The 22,995-nt window shown below is 42.7% G+C and overlaps 3 protein-coding genes across 3 annotated transcripts in view; 2 read left to right on the top strand and 1 right to left on the bottom strand.

Annotated features, from left to right (window-relative positions):
• Positions 1-4,835, bottom strand: part of arfgap2 (ARF GTPase activating protein 2) — a 36,610-nt gene extending 31,775 nt beyond the window's left edge. The window contains exons 1-2 of the mRNA XM_088991815.1: positions 4,731-4,835; positions 3,812-3,930 (exon numbers count right to left, since the gene is read on the bottom strand). Coding sequence (XP_088847941.1) covers positions 3,812-3,930; positions 4,731-4,802 — 191 coding nt within the window. The 5' untranslated portion in view covers positions 4,803-4,835. The remainder of the gene's footprint in view (positions 1-3,811; positions 3,931-4,730) is intronic.
• The window catches only part of LOC148900233 (uncharacterized), a 236,690-nt gene that overhangs the window by 127,070 nt on the left and 86,625 nt on the right, over positions 1-22,995 (top strand). The gene's annotated exons all lie outside the window — the stretch shown is intronic.
• LOC148900234 (uncharacterized) overlaps positions 7,530-22,995 on the top strand; it is a 42,063-nt gene continuing 26,597 nt past the window's right edge. Inside the window, exons 1-6 of the mRNA XM_088991811.1 lie at positions 7,530-7,672; positions 8,371-8,567; positions 11,716-11,853; positions 12,053-12,170; positions 13,407-13,593; positions 22,832-22,973. Coding sequence (XP_088847937.1) covers positions 7,553-7,672; positions 8,371-8,567; positions 11,716-11,853; positions 12,053-12,170; positions 13,407-13,593; positions 22,832-22,973 — 902 coding nt within the window. The 5' untranslated portion in view covers positions 7,530-7,552. The remainder of the gene's footprint in view (positions 7,673-8,370; positions 8,568-11,715; positions 11,854-12,052; positions 12,171-13,406; positions 13,594-22,831; positions 22,974-22,995) is intronic.

Below are 22,995 nucleotides of genomic sequence, written 5' to 3'. Positions count from 1 at the left end.
GGGTTGTGTCAGGAAGGGCATCCGACGTAAAAGCTTGGCCAAAACAAACATGCGTATCATACCTCTGAAGATGGAGGTTACTGATTCGCTGTGGCGACCCCTTGAAGGGAAAAGCCGAAAGGAAAAGAAGATTTCTCTCTTAGTTATTTCCTTGCTAACGGGGCCCTCTAGTACAGGGGTGTCAAACACATTTCGCATTGCGGGCCACATACGGCGTAGGGAGATGTCAAGTGGGCCGGATCATTAAAATTATACCATACTCTGCTAAAAATAGCAAAAATATCATGTATTTCCTTTGTTTTGGTGTAAAGAAGCACAAGAACATTCGGAAAATATTGACATTGAATGAACTATCCTTTTACAAAACATTTCATGAAACACCTCATATTTTCTTAGACAAATGTGCAATTTACTTTTATCATTCACAAATATGCATTGCAACTGATCCCACTGATTGTACAAAGGCACAAAACTTTAAAGGACAACCGACGTCCCGGGACAAGTTGTGTCCATAATTTGTAAAAAGGCTTCAAATGACTTCTACTGAGCGTATTTTAATAAGATTCCACCGCATATAGCTATATTTTACGTTTTAAGACTCATGCTGAAGATTCAGGAAGTCTTGTTTTTGAGTTGGTGACGAGTCCGTACGTGACGTCACAAAAGGACCACCCACTGACCGTGAAAAGGACGCATTGTCGCATTGTCCTTCCATCACGTCAATGTATTTTGCTGTAGTTGTTTGGTCTGGGGACCTCGTGTTGCACCCAAAAGCCGCCAGAGGGCGTCCAAGCGCCATCTAAGAATTTATCAGCCTGTGTAAACGGAGGTGGCCACAGGATGTCGCCATTTTGTGCCTCTTTTTTGTAAGAGATTGTCCCCCAATGTTGCCTCAAAATGGCCCAAATAAATTCTTTAATCGATTGCAAACATGTATGCTTTGCTCATCAGAACTATTTGAATCATATTCATAACTGGAAGGGTAACAAGAAACCATATTCGCAGAATCTGAAGCCATTGTTTTGATTCACAAGCAATGCAAGACGTCTTGGCGTGACGTCACGAAATGGGGGCGGGACTTTCAGAAAATGCCCAATTCGCAGCTCATTTTTTTGCAGATTTTGGACACTTAAGTCATTTTTATTGGTGTTTTGCATTTGACTAAAAATATCATACTGCATGTTTTGGGTATTTTAAATGCTATAAAACGTTTTTCTGGTGTCAGTTAAAAAACAAAAAAGTGACGTTGGTTGTCCTTTAATTGGTACTGAAAAATATAGTAATGCACTTTAAGATTAAATGAGACTTTTAAAGAAAGGGAATTTTTAAACCATTTACACATACGCATATAAAATCTAAATGCAATCCCTGCGTGCACCTTACAAACTAAGGAGAGTGATTTTAAATGTGTAATGAAGAAAGTGTTCACCTGTCCTGTAAATCTGTAAACTTCATACATGAAACATACATACACATACAACACATACTGAAAATGTATGGAGTTGTATGAACAGTAGAATTCCATCACAGAACTTTTGTTTTGCAGCTGCTGACTAACATTAAAGTGTGGTATGGCAGGCTGTGGGTAATGTTGCTGTCGCTGAGAAGTTTGTCAAACTGACGATGGTTCAGACCTCTGGACCGGATGAAATTTACAGTGCGAACAACCACCTCCATGACGTGGTCCACTTTCAGCAACTTGCAACACAATGCCTCCTGGTGCAAAATACAGTCCAGAAATGTCCAGAAACGATCCCCTCCATTATGGGCTTGTACTTTGTCTGTGAACTTTGTCGTGACAACTGCTTTCTTTCCGACCATGGATGACGCGCCTTCTGTAGCCAGGCTGACAGCGCGGGACCAGTCCACTCCAACTCTGTCCAATACAGCAACGACAGAGCCGAAAATGTCCTCGGCTGTTGCGGTGTCCATCATTGGCACCAACTCAAGAAACTCTTCAGTAACAGTCAATGTCTCATCGACTCCTCGAATAAATATGGCCAGTTGGGCCCCGTCTGTGATGTCAGTGCTCTCGTCAATTGCCACGGAAAATGCAATAAATCCTCTCTGCTATAGTATTCCTCGTCAGGCTAATATTGGCAAAAGCTTGTCGCTTCTCGGAACATACAAGTTCTGCCGCCTTCATCATGCATGCATCGTTTAACAAAGTCACAGTCGAAATACGGCCTCGATGCTAATGCTATTTCGCTAGCAATTAGGTAGCTGGCATTTACCGCTGCTTCACTGACTTGTCAGCTCCGGATGAAAGTTGACTGCTGTTTCCTCAGACCCGCCGGCAATTCGTTAATCTTTTCTCTTCTCAGTTGTCCTTGCAACCCGTCATATTTTTCGCTGTGATGAGTCTCGTAGTGGCGTCGAATATTATATTCCTTCAATACCGAAACTTGTTGCAAACACACCAAGCACAAAGGTTTTACGTGCATCTCTGTAAATAAATAGGACGTGGTCCATTTTTCGTTGAAAATTCTACACTCCTTATCTCCTTTTCTCCGTTTGGATCACGACATTTTGGTTAATGAGGGTGTAGCGGAGAGGTAGAGACCAAGGTATCAACAACGTCGTAACAAGCAGCAGATGGCGGATTGACACCGTCTGTTGTTTTCAGTCTGTCTCAGTGATGCGGCGTGTCTTCTACTCTGATGGAAAGAGTGCGCCTCTTAGCGGATAATCCATAAATTGCAGTGAATTAAAAATATTAATTCCATGTCTTTTATGCATTTTTCCACTTTAAAATTATCCTGCGGGCCTGATCGAACCTCCTTGGTAGCTGGTTCCGGCCCGCGGGCCGTATGTTTGACACCCCTGCTCTAGTAAATCACGCCACAGTTTTTACAGTTGGAGCTGTGGATTGATTGAGACGTAGCACTACTGAAGGCCCAGGGGTGATATGCACGGTCCACCACTGACACAAACATTGGTGACGTGTCAATTCATATTTCACAGTTGTTGTGCCAGGAAGGGATTTTAGCTCAAAATTTTGTTGTTTTCTTTGGGTCGATTCCACCCTTGTCGGTATATTTTACAGCGTTCACACTTCTGCCACGTTTGACTCTTCAGCTTTCCCTAACCCGCACAAGCCATCTTACACTTGATGCAAAAAGCTATCAACCCAGCTAAACAGAACACAATTGATGAGGAACTAGGTAAAATTATCGCAGAGAAAACACCTAGAAGGGATCACTCCTCAAGATGGTGAAAGAAGAAGGCTACGTTCCTCATCAAGTGTTTAATGCTGATGAAAACGGCCACCCCATTCCATCAAGCCATCAACGTACATTATTGTACAGTACAGTTTATTTCTTTAATTATAATACCATAGCACATTTATTATACATAAAATAAGGTATATATACATAAGGTATAAATACATTTATAAGCGCCTTTCAAAACTCTCACTAATGATGAACATTTGGGCCATATTTCCCTCCAATAAAAGACAATTTGATATAGATGGATTCATAGGGTGTGCTACAATTCTAGGATGGTTCGCTTTGAACTTGGAATTATTCTATTTGGCTAGATTCAGCCTATTCACAACTTTAACAATTAAAATTGATAAACTGGTTCAAATTATTTTTTGTTACATCCTAATGTACACTGATGTCATTTTCTGAGCCGATGAGAATCGTGTACACACTATAACGTGATAGAATACTGTGCGTTTCCATTTTCCATATTTTTCCACACCTGGAAATTTATTATTAATTGGTTCTTTTCCACACATGTAAGAATGTTGCTGCTTGAGTATTTGTCATTCTCTTTTTGTGACAAAACAAAACACATAGCCCACCTAATAAAGCTGAGGTGCACTCCAAGAGAGCGATGGATTCCAGAGCAGTCAATGCACAAGAAGACGCCATATGGAATGCTCGCCCAGCTAGGGTTTTTTGCAGAACAGTCAAAACACACCTGCAGAGGAATAGTGCATAAACACTTCAATTTAAGTAGTCCACATCATACACCGACTTGCGTAATTAGTAATTAATACATGTTAATTTTTGTTAATCTAATTTTCAGTATTACAAAATAACTAAAAACACGTAGAGAGCCGAAACTACCGTGTCCTGTATCGTGATGACATAAAATCTAATAAGAGCCTACGTGAGAGTTGTAATCATGTTTTCTGACATTCGCATTGATTCACACGGTCAAAGGTACACATTTTTAAAGTTGTTGCTAAATACAAAGATATGGAAGCAATTGCGAGACTACAGTTTATATATGGCTGTCTTTAGTCAATTTAACGTAATCGGAAAACTCTGCCAATCTAATTTACACTTAAGAGTGAGTGCAGTACGTGAAAATGTTTACTTCATGTAATGGAAAATGGGAAATACTACTACTATGAAGGGATATGACACGAATGAAGCCAACAATACCTACAAATGAATTACAAACTCCACCACTCCTTAAAAACGTGAAGTGACTGCAATTTGTTACTGTAAAGATGGATCGGTTCATTCATATATGGACCCCACTGTTTATGTTGCGTAGGTGCCATACGTGATTAGCTTACAACGGCCAGCACAACACGCCTACGTGGCCTTCATATTGGCTGGTTCACAGGCAGCTTGCAGCTGTTAGCCACAACTAGCTTCCACCGAGGAGCTGGGCCTTTCTTCACAAGACACGAAACGGGCCAACGATTATCAAACACAGAAACATCTACCGGGTGGTACACGTAGAGTACGTGTGACGCACTCAATTACCTTGTTGGTAGGAATGGATCTCAGTCGTTTGAAAATAGTAAATATTTCAGTCTTATTTGGTTCGATGGCCATCTTGCCACTCCAATAAATTACATATGACGACGTAACTACGGGAAGTCATGTGTCCCAAACTGGACGATGACCGGAAAAGCTGTCAGAGTAAAGGACAACCGACATCAATTTTATGTTTCTTAACGGACATCAGAAAAACATTTTATAGCATCTAAAATACCCAAAACACGCATTATGATAGTTTTATTCAAATGCAAGAGACCAATAAAAATGAGTTAAAGTGTCCCAAAACTACTTCAAAATGACCCCCTTGTTCGTGACGTCACGCCAGGACGTCTTGCCTTGCTACAGAATCAAAACAATGGCTTCAGATTCGGAGAATATGCTTTCTTGTTACACATCCAGTTATGAATATGATTCAAATAGTTCTGAAGAGGAAAGCATACATGTTTGCAATCGATTAAAGAATTTATTCCGTGCCATTTTGAGGCAACATTGGGGGGAAATGTATCACCCAAAGAGAGGCAGAAAATGGCGTCCAAACTCCTGTGAGGAATTAATCAGCCCGTTTCCACATGCTGATAAATTCTTTCCATGGAGCTTGGTCGCCCTTCTGCCGGCTTTTTGGTGCAACATAAGGGTTTCAGACCAAACAAGTACAGCAAAATACATTGACGTGATGGAAGGACTGCTACAATGTGTCTTTTTTTCAGTCAGGGGCGTTCATTCAGTGACGTCACGTCCGAACTCGTCACCAACTCAAAAGCAAGACTTGAAAATGTAAAATATAGCTATATGCGGTGGAATGTTTGTAAAATACGCTCAGTAGATGTCATTTGAAGCCATTTTACAAATTATGGACCCAACTTGTCCGGAGATGTCGGTTGTCCTTTAAAGGACATCATTTCTTTGTTTCCTAACTGACATCAGAAAAACGTTTTATAGCATCTAAAATACCCAAAACACGCAGGCTGATATTTTTAGTCAAATGAAAAACACAAATAAAAATGACTTAAAGTCTCCCAAAACTACTTCAAAATAACCCCGGAAATGGCAAGTTTCAGAAAGTCCCGCCCACTTGTTCGGGATGTCACGCCAAGACGTCTTGCCTTGCTCGAGAATCAAACATATGGCTTCAGATTCAGAGAAGATGCTTTCTTGTTACTCATCCAGTTATGAATATGATTCAAATAGTGCTGAAGAGGAAAGCATACATGTTTGCAATCGATTAAAGAAGTCCTTCTGGATCAATTACAGCCGTCAGGACTCCAATGTAGCGTCCCAGAAAATTCACAAGATGGCGCCCAAGCTCCGTTGGAAATGGGCTGATTTGTCTGCTGGGAATTTGTGTCAACTAGTATCAAATAGTAGTCTTGGTGCAACACACACGATTCATCATCACATTATTTATGTGTTTTCCTTCTAATTTCGCCATCAACACGGATCAACACGAAGTTTTCAGACCAAACAAAGTACCCAAAATGCATTGTGTGTCGCTTTCTCGGTCAGGGGCGTTCCAGACGTGACATCACGTCAGACATCGTCATCAACTCGAAAACAAGACTTCCTAAATATTCAGCGCGAGTCTTAAAACGTAAAATATGGCTATATGCCGTGGAATCTTTGTAAAATACGCTCAGTAGAAGTCATTTGAAATTATTTTCCAAATTATGGACACAACTTGTCCGGAGGCTTCGGTTGTCCTTTAGAGTGCCACAAAATGAGCTTGGAACTGGGCAGAATTTGTGTAAGCTTACACTGTTATGCGTGTTACCGCAATTGGCTGCGACACACAACGATTCACCATCGTGTTATTTATGTCGTTTTCCTTCTGTGTTCTGTGTTTTCAGATTTAAAAAGTAGCCAAAATGCATTGTGTGTCACTTTCTCAGTCACGGGCTTTGCCTCTAAGACGTCACGTAGGGAATTGTCATGAATTTGAAAACAAGACTTCCTGAATATTCAGCGCGAGTCTTAAAACGTAAAATATAGCTATATGCAGTGGAATCTTTGTAAAATGTGCTCAGTAGAAGTCATTTAAAGTGATTTTACAAATTATGGACGCAACTTGTCCGGAGGTTTCGGTTGTCCTTTAAAGAGCAGTGAGAATGTGGTGCCAAGAAGTGATTTAAAATAGTCCGAGGGTCACTAATTAATTTTCCAATGGAGTCCAAGACAGTGAGCCCTTAAAAAGAAAACATTGTGAGAATAACTAAATGTTACTAATTAAAGCTGTTGAAAAATAAATATTAGCAACACAAGCTAATCAGTTATCTATTCAACTTACTTATAAATACACGACTCATTCAAATACAACATAAATCCTTTTTAATTATGGATCAACCTTCTAAATATATTTTTTAAATAGTGTGTATCTCCTCAAGGGAAATAGTTTGAAATTTGAAACACATGCGATCACCTCCCACAATTGCAGTCCAGGACATTGCAGAACATTTTCATTCCCTTACCCATTCCTTTGTCCTCATCGGAACAATTTGTCATCTGACCTTAACTGCAGTCATAAGTCTTATACAGTCTAGTGAGAAAGTTGGTTCAAATTCCATCCGTCATTTTTTTTCAACTAAACGAAAAATAAATTTGCTTAATAAAAACCACAAAATAACACAAAACAATAGTTGTTTGCCCGCAGCTTCTCAGGTGAATCATCTAAGATAAAGAAAGTTATGTTTTGAGGTGGGAAAATAAGAACTTGGTTTCAGGTTTGACCTGTTGTGTGCACTCAAAGCAAAACATCTTTTCAGAGCTCAGGAACTGACAAAGCAGGCTATGAACAGATTCCTGTAGACATCATGGGAGCATGTGTCCTACTAATACTATTGGCGGTATTGGGATTTACTTCATCTGAAGATTTTCATGGGGATAACATTAGTTTTACTAAACCACACAAGGATACTGATGGAAATATTCAGGTATTGTGGTCCACTTCATGCTCATGTCATGATTTCTGACTCAATTCTTTATGATATACACACATTGACAAATAGTGTTTTAAATAGTAACTCATTTGTTAAGTAAGTAAAAGAAAGTACACTTTGCAAGTTTAAGGCAACAATCACCTTCATAATATTGTGTGGGCCTGGAATTGTGTTGATTCGCATGGATCCGGTCTGAATGGAGATTTTCTCCCAATGCTTATGTGCATTTTTTTTCTCTTTCTCTCTGATTCTTCCTGTTTTGATCGCTTGGAAACTTTATTTACTGCAGAAAACGTTTGGGAGTTATTTACATGTTTTGGTTTTCATTTAGCTTCAGACATATTTATGACCCTGGAAGTACCCTACACGTTTGGTTCGAATTTTAAAACAAAGCTCTTTATTCTCGATGGTTAAAATGTATTCATGCTTATTTTGTCATTATTACTGTATGTTGTTTTAGAATAACTTGGATTGTTCAGGAGATCAACTATTACTAAAGATCACATCTCTCCCAAAACAGTTTAGAATAGGATAAGTGCTAAAGAAACGAATGTATGATAGGAATTGTCTGTTTTCAAGTTCTATTTAAATTTCAGCCAGGGGAACACTCCTTCTTGAGAATTGCGCCCAAATGGAAACAGGAGTGAGTTCTCACATTCATCTGATATATTCTCCACAACTTGTCTCTATAGGTGGCCTTCCATCACCAACAGAATGGCAGGAATAACTGTGTTCATTCATCAGCTTTTAGATGTGAGGAGTGCAAAGGCTTCATCCACAGTATTGTCATGCAAACAGACCAGGACAACACGGGCCAGGGCAGATGGTGTCAATCTGATAGAGTTACCTTGGCAGACATCGTACCGAATGTTTCCCATATTTCTCTGAGGTATATGACCAAAGCCTTTCAGATTTCTGAACATTTTTAATGGCCTATGGGACATACGTTACACATAAGCTGTCATTTTCTTAAGGTATATGTCCAGTATATTTTGGTATTGGAAGTTGCCAAGTTTATATTTATTTTATGTAAGGAGACTATGTGGCATAATAGCATAATCATCACACAATAATAAAAAAGGGAGTTATTTAAGGTCAAGAATATGCATATCTTAGGTTATCCTATTTTTTACACCAAAAACTATTTTCATTGTACCATAGTTTGTGTATAAGAAGCTTTGGATTAGAATTAATAGCCCATTTTAAATTCGTTTTCGAAGAAAGGGTGCACTGCATTCATTAGAAGGTGCATAGAATAATAGCGACGATAGTGGCTGCCGTAGCGCTATACATTCACTAGATAGAGCTACTCCAACACAACTACTGCAGATGTGACAAAGTAGTGAGAACTGGTCACAAACACGGACATGAAACATTTCAATATAAATGGCATTACAATAAAATAAATGATCGCCCAAAGTTATGAAGACAATTTATTCAACAATAAGAAACGCTAATTTCATGGGCTCACATTCACAAAGGGCTGACATTTAGTCAGCAGATGATTGTTCTTTTGGTATTATCTTCATTTCAAAATGCCAGAGCTCACAAAGTCATGTCTACTTGCTTAAAGGACAACCGGCACCATTTTTTGTTGTTGTATTGAGTTCATCCTGTCTACCTGATATCTAATTTAAAACAGATCCCTATCTTACAGACAGTGTATTGTCGGTGTTCAAATACCTGACATGTTTCGGCGTCTACTTCCGCCTTCGTCAGAGTGTCCAATGGACATAAGCTGTCAAATGGACACTCTGACGAAGGCGGAAGTAGACGCCGAAACATGTCAGATATTTGAACACCGACAATACACTGTCTGTAAGATAAGAATCTGTTTTAAACCATTTTTTTTTGTTTCCTAACTGACATCAGAAAAACGTTTTATAGCATCTAAAATACCCAAAACACGCAGGCTGATATTTTTAGTCAAATGCAAAACACCAATAAAAATGAGTTAAAGTGTCCCAAAACTACTTCAAAATGACCCCCTTGTTCGTGACGTCACGCCAGGACGTCTTGCCTTGCTACAGAATCAAAACAATGGCTTCAGATTAGGAGAAGATGCTTTATTGTTACTCATCCAGTTCTGAATATGATTCAAATAGTTCTGAAGAGGAAAGCATAATTGTTTGCAATCGATTAAAGAAGTCCTTCCGTATCAATTTGAGCCGTCAGGACTCCAATGTAGTGTCCCAGAAAATCGACAAGATGGCGCCCAAGCTCCGTTGGAAATGGGCTGATTTGTCTGCTGGGAATTTGTGTCAACTAGTTTCAAATAGTAGTCATGGTGCAACACAACAATTCACCATCGCGTTATTTATGTGTTTTCCTTCTAATTTCGCCATCAACACCGATCAATACGAAGTTTTCAGACCAAACAAAGCACCCAAATTGCATTGTGTGTCGCTTTTTCGGTCAGGAGCGTTCCTGCACCAACTCAAAAACAAGACTTCCTGAATATTCTGTGTGAGTCTTAAAACGTGAAATATAGCTATATGCGGTGGAATCTTTGTAAAATATGCTCAGTAGAAGTCATTTGAAGCGATTTTACAAATTATGGACGCAACTTGTCCGGAGGTTTTGGTTGTCCTTTAAAGAGCAGTGAGAATGTGGTGCCAAGAAGTGATACAAATTATGGAAACAACTTGTCCGGAGGCGTCGGTTGTCCTTTAAGTGTATGTTGGTGAATGCATATGTCAATTAGTTTCAGGTCCCTTTCAGGTTACAATTATTTCCTGCCTCATAATCACCACTAGATAGCATAGAAATATTCATTCATTGACTTTCCAATCTTATCCTTACAATGATTTGGGGCGACAGCCGATCCCAACTGTCTTCGGGCAGTGGGCGGGGGGACACCCTGAACCAGTTGCCAGCCAATCGCAGGGCACACGGAGATAAACAACCATTCACCTTCACACCTAAGGACAATTTAAAGTGTTAGATAATTTTGCCATGCATGGTATTGGAATGTGGGAGGACACCGAAGTAGCTGGAGAAAACCCACACAGGCCTGAGGAGAACATCCAAATTCCACACAGGGAGGCGGGAGCTGAGATTGAACCCACAACCTCTGCACTGTGAGGTCGTGGCACTAACCATTGGATCACCGGACCGTCCGGTGGGAACACTAACAAGGAAATAACTCAATTGGAAATACATATAAACTGTGACACCACCAGATCTTAATGTGGAAAATATGGTATTTATATCAACATGCAACACAAACAGAGAGTACTGGTTTGTCAGTACCCTGCTGTGCTTAACTCACACCCCTAATTTATGACCAACTCCATATTCTGTTTATGATCAACAGGGAAACAAGATGACACTATAAGTCAATCCTTCATCTTATTCGATAAGCGGACTTAAGTCATTCAACTTTGGTTTTCTGTCCCTTTTGTTGACTTTCATTAAAATCTTAGCGAAAGACATAGATGGTTTGAAAGGGGGTAAAAGAAGTGATTCTTATAAAACAACAAAATCTTTCATTAAACCGGTCTGGTGGGGTGAGATTCAATTTGGATCGTTCATACAATAGTCTGCTTAGGCAAAACAGGTTAGGCAACATTCGTAATGCTGATGAGGTGATACCGGTGGGTGTGGGGCAAATAGGCCAGTCGTTAGTCAGGAATGTAGGAATAATCAGTGGGCCACAGGGAGTGGTCCTCTGCTCCCCCCAACCTGAGAGTAGGGACCTATCATAGCTGTGTCCGGCGCCGCCATGTCTGGACATTAGGGATATTTAAATAGGGCCGATACGGCCAGTCAGACTTTAGTTCGCTGACGAAGCCTCTTGGATAGGAGGCAGAACGTCCGAAACCTTCAAATTTGTACAGATGACGGCTGAAGAAACCTTCTCATCGATGGACCACTCCTGTACGACTGAGAGCTTACACAGATGTTTCATTCTGGTCACCATTTGTGTCACCATTGAACAGCAACATGTTATTGGAATGTTAGGGAAAACTGCTATTTTGGGATATATCTATGCTGAAATCTCATGAAGGATTGTCATTAACAATATTTCTTTTCAGTAACCAAGGTTGCTGTTGGGCACCTAACAATGACATGAAAACAAATTGGACAGCCTATGCCCATATGGACCTCAGAACACGATCGGATACTGAAGCCCTGAACAACTGTCCCGTAACGACTACAGTGTCCTCCCTAAGGTAAAAAAAAAGCTTCCTTAGATTCGCTATTGCAATATAGCACTTGACGGGAAATTAAACAGTTAATTTAGAATATATTGATGTAGCGTTGCTATCAGCAAATGGATGGATGGGTCACATTGTGGTAATTGCAATGAGAGCTTGATCAAGGACTGATGTTTTATTGTTGATTATGAATAATGTGTATTTTTCTACATAGGGTGCATCAGAACTGCTTTTCAAATGTTCATCTTTTAGCGTACGATGAAGATGGAGATCATGTGAAGTGTCAGTTGCCTGCAGATGCAGTAGTTCATGAAAATATCACTGTCAATGAGGTAATTCCAGAATATTGTACGACTCTAGCCGTTTGTTAAAGGGCATCATACTTTGTGGCTTTTTAAGTAGGCACTGCCAACAAACAACGTTTAAAAAGTTGTATACAGTTGACCACCTTTCTTCACGGGGGAAATGGACCAATAATGGTGATCCACATACAATTGACAGCCATTGAAATGCTGAGTGGTGTAAGGGGGTAATTGTTGCTTAACACACCCACCCACACATCCACACCCACACACCCACACACACACACCCACACCCACACACACACACACAGACACGCACACATGCACACACACACGCACAGTGAGTGAACGCTGGCGCATGTGGCTGCCGCTGCTCACCCACAGAAAAAACTATTCTGTCACTATAAAGTGACCTTGAGAGTTTTGAAAGGGGCTTAGAAATGAAATGTATCTAGCTGGCTATATATTAGCTATCTAGCTGGCTATTAGCTAAATATCTGGCTAGCTATTGGCTGGCTTGCTATTATCTATATATTAGCTAGCTTTCAATCTATTTGAGTTACTTCCGGGTTGAGTGAACGCTGGGGCGTGTGGCTGCCACTGCTCACCCACAGCAAAACTTCTTCTGTGACTGTAAAGTGACCTTGAGAGTTTTGAAAGGTGTATTATTATAATTATATTCAGTTATATTTCCTCCATGAAAAACGGGGAGGGGGGGGGGGTGAAGAGAAGACCCTGGAATACATAGTTTTGATCTTCTCTTTCACCTCTAACTGCTTCATACAACAAAGGGGCTGTAGGGAAGTGGTTAAGATTGAATGACTGTGTCTTATGGGTTGTGTCATTTTATTTTGACTTCAAGATGGCGTCGCGAGGGTGGCTACCTTTATAGCAACTCCTATGTTTTGTTTTACTTATTTTTCCCTTCTTCATCCTTTCATAACTTTGCTGCAGTGAATTGGGAATTTATACAGTGTGAGACTAATAAGGTTTCTCTTATCTTTTCTTAACTCATCTGAAGACAGCTGGGATAGTCTCCAGCAACTCCCGCACCAAATACCACCGCAACCCTTGTGAAGATAAGCACATCGGAAAATGGATGAATGAATGAATTTTGAAAAAAAAAATCATTGTTCACCCGTTGGTGCCGGTGTTGCGGCTATACAGGGGTTGACTGTTCCTCTCTGCGTTCAGAATACAAAATTGTCAAAGAATAATGTTATGAATGATAATGACTTTCTTCGTTTTACTTTTTACTTGAACCAGATTACTTGCACACTCGAAAAAACAGGGCATGTCACTCAAGGTGTCTATGTATTTGAAGTCATGCTTCAGGATTTTCCCACAAAAACAATCAGTTTGGTTGATGGAAACGGAACCAGGAAATACTGGGAGACCGCAGATGAAAATGCACCACCTCTTTGCAAGCTAAAACTGCAGTTCTTACTCAAAAGTAAGTGGTTCTTTACATTCTCCAATTGTGAAGAGTTGACAAAACTTTTAATCTTCAACAGATTGACACGATCAGAAAAAAAAGATTGTAATGCCAGTCTGACATGCTGGACATGTTCTTTGACTGTCCAGTGGAAAAAATGAGAAAAAAGCAAACATACAAACTGGTTAAGCATGTCTCCTAGGATGTCTTTGATGAGTGCCTGACAAACACCTGGTGCGTTTGTAAGTCCGAAAGGCATTATTAGGAGCAGTTTTCCACTAAGACCACCCTTTTATTCTCACCAATTGGTTAATTTCTATTGAGGTCCAACATAGAAAATATTGTTGCTCTATGAACAACAAATTGATGAATACTGCAACTAGTTTTAAAATAAGAAGTCAAGAGTGTTGACTAAATTATGGTTGAAAATGATGTGGCAGGCCAGATCTGGCCCTTGACTATAAATTGTCCCCGAAAGGACAACCGCCGTCCCTGGACAAGTTGTGTCCATAATTTGTAAAATCGCTTCAAATGACTTCTACTGAGCGTATTTTATAAAGATTGCACCGCATATAGATCGATCGGTACACAGACGTACCGCATATAGATATATTTTACGTTTTAAGACTCGCGCTGAATATTCCGGAAGTCTTGTTTTTGAGTTGGTGATGAGTCCTCACGTTACATCATGGAAGGAACGCCCCTGACCGAAAAAAGGACACATTATAGCAGTCCTTCTATCACGTCAATGCATTTTGCTGTACTTTGTTTGGTCTGAAAACTTTGTGTAGCACCAAAAAGAAGCAGAAGATGGCGACAAAGCTCTGCTACATTTCCCACCCCTGTCACGTCACTTGAGGCTCGAGGGCTGGGCTCGAGTGACGAAAGGAAAGCGGGGAGTGTGGATCCAAAATACACGGCGAGACAGATACTCGTATACAAAAGTCTTTACTGAGGCACGCATGAAAAAATGACAGCAGGATGAGGTGAGTGAGGGAGATCGGTGACAGCTGATCTGACGGCACGGAAGTAGCAGGGTAGCTTTCAAAATACTCCGACGGCGACTGTATTGCGCGATCGGTAGATATAGTCAGAAGGCACAATCAAGGGAATGACAATCAGCTGTGGGGACCCAGGTGCATGATGATGGGAGGGGCCGTCTCCAGGGAGCGGCAACGAGATGTGACAACCCCCAGATACCTCAAAATGGCATGGAAACCAAGATGGCGCCCCCCTGTGTGGCTGCCTCCACAGCAGCTCTTTCCCTTTCTTGTCTACTTTTTCACTTTTTTACTTTTCCGTTTTTGCTTTGCCTAATCTCGTTCCATAAACCTACGGAGAGGAGATGGGCATCTTTTCTTTTGCTCATCGCCGTTATTTTTTACTTTTTCATCGCTCCTGTGAACGGGGAATCCACGCGCACGCGGAATCCCATTGTTTACAGTCGAGACCAGCTACTAACGTGGCGGGCTAATAGCGGACTAGCGGCACCAGACATCCCCGATGAACTGAAGAGGAGGAAACGAGGATGTCGGGCCGGGAAAGATCGCCGCAAAAGAACGAGGAAATACCGACACGTTCTCCCGTCCGTCATCATGGGGAATGTGAGATCGCTCCCGAATAAAATGGACGAGCTGGCGGCGCTAACACGGCACCAGAGGGAGTACCGGGAAGCCAGCTTGCTACTCGTCACGGAGACATGGCTTTCGGCAATCACTCCGGACGCCCACGCAGAGTTGGAGGGCTTCCAACTCGTACGAGCGGACAGAAATGAAGGCAGCGGTAAGAAGAAAGGAGGGGGGATTGCTGTATTTGTGAATGACAAATGGTGCAACCCTGGGCACATCACGGTGAAGGAAAAACTTTGCACTCGGGACATCGAGCTGCTAGCCGTTAGCCTCCGGCCGCATTACCTGCCACGGGAATTCTCACACGTCATAGCCGTGACGACGTACATTCCCCCTACGGCAAATGGCGGCGCTGCCTCCGATGCCCTCATATCTGTTGAAAACAAGCTGCAAACCCAGTCCCCCAACGCATTGTTTATCATCTCAGGGGACTTCAATCACATTTCCCTGAAATTCTCCCTCCCAACATTCACACAGTATGTAACTTGTGCCACCAGAGACAATAACATATTGGACCTATTTTATTCAAACGCCAAGGATGCATACAAACCCTCCCCCCTGCCCCCTCTCGGAAGAGCAGACAACAATATGGTTTATCTCCAGCCTGTGTACAAACCCCTTGTCCAGAGGCAACCAGCTGTGACCCGCACGATCAACAGATGGTCCACAGAAGCTGAAGAAGCTCTGCGGGACTGTTTTGATTCAACCAGGTGGGAGCTCTTTACTGAGATTCATGGGGAGGACATTGACTCACTCACCAACACCATCACAGACTACATTAACTTTTGTGAACAAAACACCGTACCCACCAGGACTGTGCGGTGTTTTGCCAACAACAAACCATGGATTAATCCCGACATAAAAGTCCTCCTGAAGGAGAAGAAAAGGGCTTTTGTGTCGGGCAACAGAGAGGAACTGAAGGCCGTGCAGATCCAACTGAGGAGGAAGATCAGAGAGGGGAAAAAGGCCTACAGGATGAAAATGGAGGAGCAGCTGCAAGCCAGCAATGTCGCTGGTGTCTGGAAGGGCCTGAAAAACATATCAGGCCACAAAAGCCCAGTGACATTGAACGAAAAAGACAAGGACTGGGCAGACGAATTCAACCGCTTTTTCAATCGGTTTGACAAGACGCCAGCCGCCCCCGGCCCACCGTCAACTTCACCTGTAGCTGCACTTGCACCAACTCTCACTGTGGCCTTACCCTCCCTGCCCCCTCTCACGACCAGCTTTCCACAACCAACATCTGCCCTCCCAACCGTTGCCACACCCTCAGCCGCCACTCTGCCTCCTGGTTCCTGCCTGTCTGTCACAACTGCGCAGGTGAGGAACCAACTGAGGAGGATGCAGGTGAGGAAGGCAGCAGGTCCGGATGATATCAGTTCCCGACTCCTCAAGACCTGCTCCGACCAGCTGTGTGTCATTGTCCAGCACTTGTTCAACCTGAGCCTGAAGCTGGGCAGAGTTCCACAGCTGTTGAAAACGTCATGCCTGGTCCCAGTGCCCAAGATTGCCAACCCCAAAGAGCTCAACAGCTACAGACCGGTGGCGCTGACGTCTCACCTGATGAAGACGCTGGAGAGACTCGTCCTCGCCCACCTGCGACCGCTGGCGAGCTCATCGCTGGACCCGCTACAGTTTTCCTACCAGCCCAGCATCGGTGTGGAGGATGCCATCATCTACCTCCTCCATACGGCGTTGCTGCACCTGGAGAATGCTGGGAGCACGGTGAGGATCACATTCTTCGATTTCTCCAGTGCCTTCAACACCATCCAGCCAAGTCTACTGGGGGACAAGCTGCGGCATGCCGGAGTCGACCATCACCTGACATCCTGGATTACAGATTACCTCACAAACAGGCCACAGTACGTGCGAGTAAAGAACTGTGAGTCAGGCAGGCTTCTCTGCAGCACCGGAGCGCCGCAGGGAACAGTCCTGGCTCCATTCCTCTTCACCCTCTACACCTCGGACTTCAATTACAACACCCCAACCTGCCACCTTCAGAAGTTCTCTGACGACTCAGCTATTGTCGGCCTCATTACAGAGGGTGACGATACGGAGTACAGGGGACTGACAAAGGACTTTGTGGACTGGTGCCAGCGGAATCACCTCCAGATCAACACCGGGAAAACCAAGGAGCTGGTGGTGGACTTCTGCAGGAAACAATCCTCACCTGCACCATTGAACATCCAGGGTTCGGACATTGAGAGGGTGACCTCCTACAAGTACCTGGGTGTTACTCTCAACAATAAACTGGACTGGACAACAAACACGGATGCCCTAATCAAAAAGGGACAGAGTCGCCTCTTCCTCCTCAGGAAACTGAGGTCTTTTGGAGTTCAGGGGTCACTCCTAAAGACTTTCTATGACTCTGTGGTGGCATCAGCCATCCACTATGGCATTGTCTGCTGGTCAGGCAGCATCACCACCCGGGACAGAAAAAGACTGGAGCGCTTTGTCAAGCGGGCCAGTTCTGTCGTGGGCTGCTCGCTGGACTCTCTAGAGGAGGTGGGCAACAGACGGACGCTAGCTAAACTAAAAGCTATGACGGACAGCCCCTCCCACCCCCTCCTGCCCATCCTGACAGCTCTGGGTAGCTCCTTTAGCCAGAGACTATTACACCCGCGCTGCAAGAAGGAGAGGTACCGCCGCTCGTTCCTACCGACTGCTGTCAGGCTTCACAATTCCCAATGATCACATGTGAAAAAAAAAACTGGACACTTGTAAATATGGGTTGTTGCAATATATCTAAATGCATTTCTTGATTCTGCACTATGTACAGTCTTGTTTATAGAATGGTTGTTGCACATCTACATTTGCACAGTATACATTTTTACACATTGACATTTTTATTTTGTTATGCTTAGAATATCTTGTTTTCTATCCTTTCACTCCCACCCCAACCCCATCCCTCTTCAATTGCTGCTGTGGACTGCAAATTTCCCCATTGCGGGACGAATAAAGGTATTCTGATTCTGATCTGATTCTGAATAAATTCTTTGATCGATTGCAAACATGTATGCTTTCCTCTTCGGAAATATTTGAATCATATTCATAACTGGATGAGTGACAAGAAAGCATATTCTCCGCATCTGAAGCCATTGTTTTGCTTCTCCAGCAAGGCAAGATGTCTTGGGGTGACACCACGAACAAGGGGGCGGGACCTTCTGAAACTGGCCACTTCCGGTTTCATTTTTTTGCACATTCAGCACACTTTAAGTCATTTTTATTGGTGTTTTGCATTTGACTAAAAATATCATACTGCGTTTTTTGGGTATTTTAGATGCTATAAAAGTTTTTCTGATGTTAGGAAACAAAAAAGTTATGTCGGTTGTCCTTTAATGCGAGTGTGAGTGCGGATGGTTGACCATATGTGTGTGACCCTAGTTCAGGAAATGTTCAGTGAATGTGCAGGTGAATTGGTTATGTTTGGTACCTCTAACTAGGTTAAGAAATACTGCTTTAGCCCATTAGGTTCAGGAGGATTTATTTGAGCCAAGTGATTCTCCAGCAACATCTTGCTTACAGACCAGGCCTTTATTGGATAGGCTGATGACCACATTGCAACTTGGTGTGCCTTGTCAGTTGACAGCCCAAACTGCCATGAAAAAGAGCACACACACGAACTGGCCTGCTATACACACTAAAACATAATCACGACAGTCACGCCACGACCACAGCAACCAAACTCTTCTCATTTCTTCATTGTCAGGTGTCTATGTCTTATTTCAATGCACATTTCAAAGTCACATCCCACAGGAAATCATGCATCTCACATACATTCATGATAAGTACAATAAAACAAAACATCAGAATCCGAATCAAAATCAGAAAGCCTTTAATGGTCGCACAATGGGGAAATTTGCAGTCCACAGCAGCAATTTGAAAGGGGAAAAAACAAAAACTGTACATAGTGCAAGGGGGTAGGGGTTGAAAAGATAAAAAATGTACATAGTGCAAGTATAGGAAAAGCATATTGATGTCTGTAGCTATATTGCATCAACATAAGGTGGCTGTGCTATTTACAGTACAAGATTTCCATTTTTTTTTCATTCACGTGTGATTTTTAAGGTTATTAACATGGATTTCATGTTAATCATAATAAAGTTGCTGGTTACCCTGGAAAAAGTGATCCATTTCATCTTTGCAACTTTGTAAATGTATATGTTTGTTTGACTGGCACTTCAAATTTCATAAGCTTCTAACTTGATTGTGCGCTTGTAGTGCTCTCCCAAAACATGAGAGGCCTTTTTGCAAAGTGTCAGGAGTCAGCTGCAAACATGGCTGAAGTGCTGTATAGTGCTGTCAGGCAATCAAAAAAATCTGTGTGATCAATTAATCTGTAATTATCGATAAAAAGATTTCTTCAGCCGTCTTCAGCTGTACTTCTTTGAAGGTGTCGGACGTTTCGCTTCTTATCCAAGAAACTTCATCAGCAAACTAAAGTCTAACTGGTAGTTTAGGTCATAGATATATAACCCTACTGTCCAGACATGGTGGTGCAGTACTCTGCTATGATAGGTCCCTGCTCTCAGGTTGGGGGGAGCAGAGGACTACTCCCTGCAGCTCCACTGATTGTTCCTATTGTTCTGACTAACGACTGGCCTGATTGCACCACTTCGACCGGTATCACCGCATCAGTATTAATAATCCTATGTTGCCTAAGCAGTCTATTGTATGAACGATCCAAATTGAACCTAACCCCACCAAACCGGTTTAATGAAGGATTTAGTTGTTTTATGAAAATCGCTTCTTTTACTCCCCTTTCAACCCATCTATATTCTTTCGCTAAGATTTTAACCTCATAGTCGTCAAATGAGTGGTTGCTAGCTTTTAGGCTCAGGATCCTTCTGCCGATATAGTCACTCTCTCTCCTCTGGACATGTCCAAACCATCTCACGGCTGGCCTCACCACTGTTTTATACACTTTTCCTTTCATCCTAGCTGAAACCCTTCTATCACACATCACACCTGACATTTTTCTTCAGCCGCTCCAGCTGACTTTTGGCATGAAGACTGCTGCTCACAAATGTTCACTTCTGCTCTTAGTCTAGCTTCAACTACTCTTTCCCAGAGTTTCATTGCATGGCTCATCAACTTTATTCCTCTGTAGTTAGTACAACTCTGCACATCTCATTTGTACTTAAAAATGGGCACGAGTACACTTTGTCTCCATTCTTCAGGCATCTGTTCACCATCTAAGATCTTGTTGAATAACCGAGTCAGGAACACCACCGCCACCTCTCCAAGACACTTCCATACCTCGATTGGTAAATCATCAGGCCCAAGTGCCTTCCCCCCTTCATACTCTTCAGCGCCCTCCTCACTTCATCCTTGCTAATGCTTGCTACGTCTTGGTCCACAAAAGTCATGTCTTCTACTCTTTGTTCCTTCTCATTTTCCTCATTCATCAATTCTTCAAAGTACTCTTTCCATCTTGCCATCACACTACTGGCACCTGTTAATACATTGCCATCTCTATCCTTAATCACCCAAACCTGCTGCAGGTCTTTACCATCTTTGTCTCTCCGTCTCGCCAGCCTGTAAAGATCAGTCTCACCTTCCTTGCTGTCCAGCCAAGCATACAATTCATCATAGGCCTCTTGTTTGACCTTTGCCACCTTTACTTTAACTGTGCGCTGCATCTCGTTGTACTGCTGTCTACTCTCGTCCGTCCTCTCTCGCCACAGCGAATCAATGTCCTCCATCTATCCCGGTTTTGTGCATCCTCTTCTCTCACACCAGCTACCTTCATGTCCTCTTTGACCACATCCATAAACCTCCTCTTCGGTCTTCCTCTCCGTCTCCTGCCTGGCAGTTCAAGGCTCAGCATCCTTCTCCCGATATAGTCACTCTCTCTCCTCTGGACATGTCCAAACAATCTCAGTCAGGCCTCTCTGACTTTCTCTCCAAAGCCTCTAATATGAGTTGTCCCTCTAATGTACTCATTCCTGATCCTATCCAACCTGGTCACTCCCAAAGAAAACCTCAACATCTTCAGCTCTGCTACCTCCAGCTCTGCTTCCTGTCTTTTCTTCAGCGGCACCGTCTCCAGTCCAAACATCATGGCTGGCCTCACCACTGTTTTATACACTTTTCCTTTCATCCTAGCCGAAACCCTTCTATCACACATCACACCTGACATTTTTCTTCAGCCGCTCCAGCCTGCCTGGACACGCTTCTTCACCTCTTTTCCACACTCTCCATTGCTCTGGACAGTTGACCCCAAGTACTTAAAATCCTCCACCTTCTTTATCTCTTCCCCCTGTAGCATCACTCTTGCACTTGGATCCCTCTCATTCACACACATATATTCCGTCTTGCTGCGACTGATCTTCATTCCTCTCCTTTCCAGGGCATATCTCCATATCTCTAGTTTGGCCGCCGCCTGTTCCCCGTTCTCGCTACAGATCACAATGTCATCTGAAAACATCATGGTCCAAGGAGATTCTTGTCTAACATCGTCTGTCAGCCATCACCATAGCAAACAAGAAGGGGATCAGAGCTGACCCCTGGTGGAGTCCCACCTCCACCTTGAATTCCTCAGTCATACCGACGGTACACCTCACGACTGTCTTACAGTCATGATACATGTCTTGTACCGCTCTGACATACTTTTCCGTCACTCCAGACATCCTCATGCAATTCCACAGCTCTTCTCTGGGCACCCTGTCATACGCTTTCTCCAGATCTACAAAGACACAATGCAATTCCTTCTGACCTTCTCTGTACTTCGCTATCAGCATTCTTAAAGCAAACACTGCATCTGTCGTACTCTTTTTTGGCATGAAGCCATACTGCTGCTCACAAATGTTCACTTCTGCTCTTAGTCTAGCTTCAACTACTCTTTCCCAGAGTTTCATTGTATGGCTCATCAACTTTATTCCTCTATAATTAGTACAACTCTGCACATCTCCTTTGTTCTTAAAAATGGGCACGAGTAGACTTCTTCTCCATTCTTCAGGCATCTGTTCACCATCTAAGATCTTGTTGAATAACCCAGTCAGGAACACCACCGCCACCTCTCCAAGACACTTCCATACCTCGGTTGGTAAATCATCAGGCCCAAGTGCCTTTGCCCCCTTCATCCTCTTCAGCGCCCTCCTCACTTCATCCTTGCTAATGCTTGCTACGTCTTGGTCCACAACAGTCACGTCTTCTACTCTTTGTTCCTTCTCATTTTCCTCATTCATCAATTCTTCAAAGTACTCTTTCCATCTTGCCATCACACTACTGGCACCTGTTAATACATTGCCATCTCTATCCTTAATTACCCGAACCTGCTGCAGGTCTCGCCAGCCTGTAAAGATCATTCTCACCTTCCTTGCTGTCCAGCCGAGCATAAAAGTCATCATAGGCCTGCCAGCTAGATAGCGAAATTAGTTAGCCAATAAATAACTAATAGATGGCCAGCTAGGAAGCCAGTTGGATAGCCAGCTAGCTAGCCAGCCAGATAGCAAGCTCGATAGCTGTACAAACATCACCAGAAAGTATGTAATTAATTGTAATTAACACAATAATTTGACACCCCTATTGCTGTATTTGTCTTCCTTTCAATAAGCACAAATAAAATAGCAGCCAGTAAAGTCATTTGTTTTTTTTCTGTGTCTCAGTAATGCTCTTTTTTTCAGTCCTCCCTTCACTGCCAAATTGTGAACTTGGTCATGTGCAACCCAAGTTCTTAGACCCAACACCCAAACACGGTGAAGTGCTTTATGTTACAGTTGATGACAAATTGATTCTTCACGCCAAAGCACTGGCTCATCATGCAACGTAAGGCCTCCCTTCCATTCTT

The sequence above is a fragment of the Hippocampus bargibanti genome, linkage group LG03 (assembly GCF_051943395.1).
Source record: "Hippocampus bargibanti isolate YZ-2025 linkage group LG03, ASM5194339v1, whole genome shotgun sequence".
Taxonomy (NCBI): Eukaryota; Metazoa; Chordata; class Actinopteri; order Syngnathiformes; family Syngnathidae; genus Hippocampus; species Hippocampus bargibanti.
Note: the sequence above shows the minus strand (reverse complement) of the source record. Positions and strands in the feature narration are given on the sequence as shown.